General features: G+C 62.7%; 1 protein-coding gene across 1 annotated transcript in view; it reads right to left on the reverse strand.

Moving 5' to 3' along the window:
* Nucleotides 1–3583, reverse strand: part of INCENP (inner centromere protein) — a 19084-nt gene extending 15501 nt beyond the window's left edge. Inside the window, 4 exon segments of the mRNA XM_015569815.1 lie at nucleotides 1481–2047; nucleotides 2050–2141; nucleotides 3016–3129; nucleotides 3430–3583. Coding sequence (XP_015425301.1) covers nucleotides 1481–2047; nucleotides 2050–2141; nucleotides 3016–3129; nucleotides 3430–3569 — 913 coding nt within the window. The 5' untranslated portion in view covers nucleotides 3570–3583.
* Nucleotides 3584–3872: the final 289 nt, after the last annotated feature.

Raw genomic sequence — 3872 nt, forward strand, 5'->3', positions numbered from 1 at the left:
GGCAGCCAGGCTGAGAACCGCTGCCCTAGAGTCTCTCCTGCCGGCTCCCTGGAGCTCCAGGCTCCACCGCCCCGGGGCCTCCTGCCAGGCTCGGCGTCAGGCCTGAGGAAACCTCCAAGGCAGGTCCCGCCTGGGCCCTTCTGAAGATGCAGACACAGACAGTGGGTCAGACCACACACCTGCACGCGCCCGGGTTTCCTCTCCGAGCCCCGTAGCCCAGAGGCAGCCCTTCTCCGGGGCCCACACTGGCCTGCCTCAGCCCACCCTGGAGGCCTCCGCCCCAAGTGGCTGCTGGCCAGTGGATAGACTCAGTGGCCTCGTTAAACCTCAGTTTCCTCCTCTGTGAAATGGGAAAATACTAGCAGGCTAACAGAGCTACTGGGGGGACCAAATGAGATAACCTTGAGTTTTATAAATCTTAAAGTGCCAGGTAGGTGTCGACTATAATGTTAATCCACATCAATTTAAAACCTGGCCGTCCTCTCCATCAATCCATCTCCCTCTCCATCCTCTGTGGACCCTGTAGCAGCCTCCTCCTGGTCTCCCTACCTCCTCACTCTAGGACATAAAGTGCCAGGAATCTCCCAACAGCCATCCAGGGCCACAGCCTCCGCATGAGTGGGGCGGCCCCAGCCCATGTGGCACGGGAGTCCCCGCGGCCCCATCACTTGCCATTTCATGCCTCAGGGTCCGCCTCCGAGCTGGTCCCTCTGCCAGGGATACCTCTCCCCACATTTACTCCACCTGGCAGGCCCCCCTCCTCCATGCAGCCAGCCTGCCTCAGAGCTGCCCGTCCTCCTGCAAGGCTCCCACGGGGACCATGCCCTCTGAGCTGGGAGCCAATGAGGATAAAAACAGGGCAAACACTGTTCTAGGCGCCCTGGGGGTTAACGAAGGGAACCCCGGCCCTTACAGCAGATGCCGTTATCCCCCCAGCTGAAAGGTGCGGAGGCTCCTGGAACCTGCCAGGGTCGCGGGGGAGGTGAAGGGAGGAACTGGCCTCAGACCCAGCTCGCTGTCCCCCGAGGATGAGTCTTTTGGGTGACTATTCACACCCTTCACCTCAGTATCTTCAGACTCAACCGCTTCCCTCAGAGGAACAGCCCACAGACGTGGTGAAGGTGAGCCCGGCAGGAGAGCGGGACCCGCTGGCCCTGGGTACATTAACTACAGGGCCGGCGGTCCACCTCCCTGGCCTCAGTTTCCCCATTTGTCAAACCAGAGGCTTGGCCGAGATCCACTGTCCAACACAGTAAACACCAGCGAAGGGCGGCTCTGTACACCGAAATTAAAATGTAACAACAGTAAAATCCAGTTCCACAATCACACCCCTGGTTTGTGGCTAGCAGGTAAGAGACATGACATCCCCACAGTTCTCTGGACAGACAGCTCCTCGCCGGATGATTAGATGGGTTCCCCAGAGCCAAGCTGGGCGCCCAGGACCCCACTGCACCCCACCTACTGCTGAGCCCCGACTCACAGATGATGCGGGCAGAGGCTGCGGGCTCTTTGGTGGCATTCTGGGCAAGTCTGTTTGACTTGCGGACGGTGCTCCTGGGTTTGTCCACCAGGGAGTACTTCTGGGCCAGAGAGTTCTGGGGACCCGGGGAGGACGGGGCGATCAGGCTGCGCCGCACTGACCGCCGGTCCACGAGGGCCCCCTTGGGGGTGGACAAGTTATCAGGCAGGATGGGCACCAGCACCCGCTCCTGCCACGGGGAGGCTGGAGAGCCGGGTGCGTCCTGCGGGCCCGGGGAGGTCCGTGCAATCCTGAGCTTGGAGGCCGACCGGCCTGCGTTGACCCCTCGGCCCTTGGGGTCCTGGGGTGTAGCCATCAGAGAGCTCACGGCGACTGACTCCAGTCTCCCGGCCTCTGGCTTCTTGGGTGTAGATTCCTCATCTGACGGAGCCGGGGACGGAGCCCGGGCGGAAACGCGCTGGCTGACGTGCTGCTCCGCTCTGTGGCGCTCGCTGACGCCGATCTCCACCCTGGGCACGATCTTGGGCTTCCTGGTCAGCGGGGTGGGAGACTCGGGGATGGGCGAAAAACCCGAGTCATCCGCCGCATGACGGTGCCGTTGTCCCCGGCCGCCAGCGGCTCCACCTTGTCCTCGCTGATCGCAGACTTCCTGTGGGACAACCTGCCGAAGCCAGCAGAGCAGAGCCTGAGAGGACCCAGCAGGGCAGGGGGCACCCAAGTTCGAGCGGGGGCACTAGTCTCCCCGCGGCCGCCAGCTCGGGGCGAATAGAGGTGAAGGGCTGGGAGGCAGAAGACAGGTTCTGGCCCAGGCTGTGGCCGTTGCCAGGAGACGCTGGGCCGCCCTCTCTGAGCCTCTGTCTCCCAGCCTGGGAAGGGGGACAGGCCGGGGCTCCCCGCACTCTGGGAAGATTACAGTCAGAGACTCTCGCTGACTGAGCTCACACCGCCCAGCACCTTGCCGCAGGCTCTGCTCACGTTATCACTTAAGTCACGGCGCTGAGAGGCAGGGCCATTCTCACTTTAGATTTGAGGAAACTGAGGCTCAGAGAGGTGGGAATTAACAAAGGGACATAGAGCTTCCTACTGGGCAGAGCTGGGGTATGTGCCCAGGACCTCCTGCCCTAAGACCCAGCCTCCTTTGCCGGTCGTCTCAGCCCACGGCCATTTCCATGGGCATCGCCACGAGCAGAGCACGGGGCTGAACAGGCCCCGCGGCCACAACTGGTGGCTCTCGCCCAGGACTGTCTTTTCCCACCTCTGGAAACGCTCCCATCCTCCAAGGCCCGGATCAGACACCCCGGCCCCAACACACGCAGACACACACGCCCCGGTCTCCGCGGTCTTGGGTCATGCTGTTTCCCTGTGATAGCTCGCCCCTCAGCACGGCCACATGGCGCACATCACCACCCCTGCAGGCCTCTGCTCCCAGGCCGCACGTGGGAATCAAACCCGCCCGTGGGCACCAAGCCTCCAGACTCCGACTGCCCAGCTGACCCCCCCGGCCCCCAGCTAGTGGCAGCCCCGGCCCCTCCTACCTTTTCCGGATGGGGTCTCTGTTTTCATCCTGAACGTGTGAAATCCGTTTCTTTTTCCGTCGGTTCTTCTGAGAAGGCGTTTTGGGCATCAGCTCGGGCTGTTGGCTGAATTCTCTGTTTGGTAAGAAGAGCGACATTTGTAGCTGCCTGGGACCCCGGTCTCCTTCCCCCCGGGGACGCAGCAGGGGAGCAGGTGGCCAGGGGAGCAGGTGCAGCGCCATCCGGAGGCCCAGCCACACCTCTCCTCCCTCTTCCCATTGCACTAGCTCAGGCCGCAGCACCCTGGGCCCTCGGGAGAGACCCCGGGCAGCCTGTCTGTCTTGCCTGTCCAGTCAGGCAACGGGCGGCGATGTCCCTTGAGCGGAAGCAGCCAGGAGCCCCTGGCGCCTCCTGCCTGGCCTGCCCGGCCCTCACCTGGTGAACATGCGCTTGGCCTCCTCCTCGATCTCCTCGAGCCACACCAAGTGCTTATTGTCCACGTTGCACACAAACTCCATGAGCTTCTGGTCACACAGCTCCAGCAGGTGGACGGGCCCGGGGGCGGTCGTCCCCATGGTGGCTCTGTCTGGTGAAAAACAAAGACAAAAGGCACAGGGCTCAGGGCTGGAGACTGGAACCTTGTCCAGGGAGAGCCTGCCAGGCCAAGCCCACAGCCCGCAGCCCCCAGTCACCACAAAACACCAAGTGCCTGAACCAGAGCTGAATTCCAAACGCCAACCAAGTTGCCTCCTTTTTGCAAAAAAGAAGGACCCGTCCTCCTCATGCTCTTCAAGCACCTTCCCTCTGCCCACCCACCGCACACCGCCCACCCCACCGCACACCGCCCACCCACCGCACACCACCCACCGCACACCACC

Source organism: Myotis davidii, unplaced genomic scaffold (genome assembly GCF_000327345.1).
Source record: "Myotis davidii unplaced genomic scaffold, ASM32734v1 scaffold826, whole genome shotgun sequence".
In the NCBI taxonomy this organism is placed as follows: Eukaryota; Metazoa; Chordata; class Mammalia; order Chiroptera; family Vespertilionidae; genus Myotis; species Myotis davidii.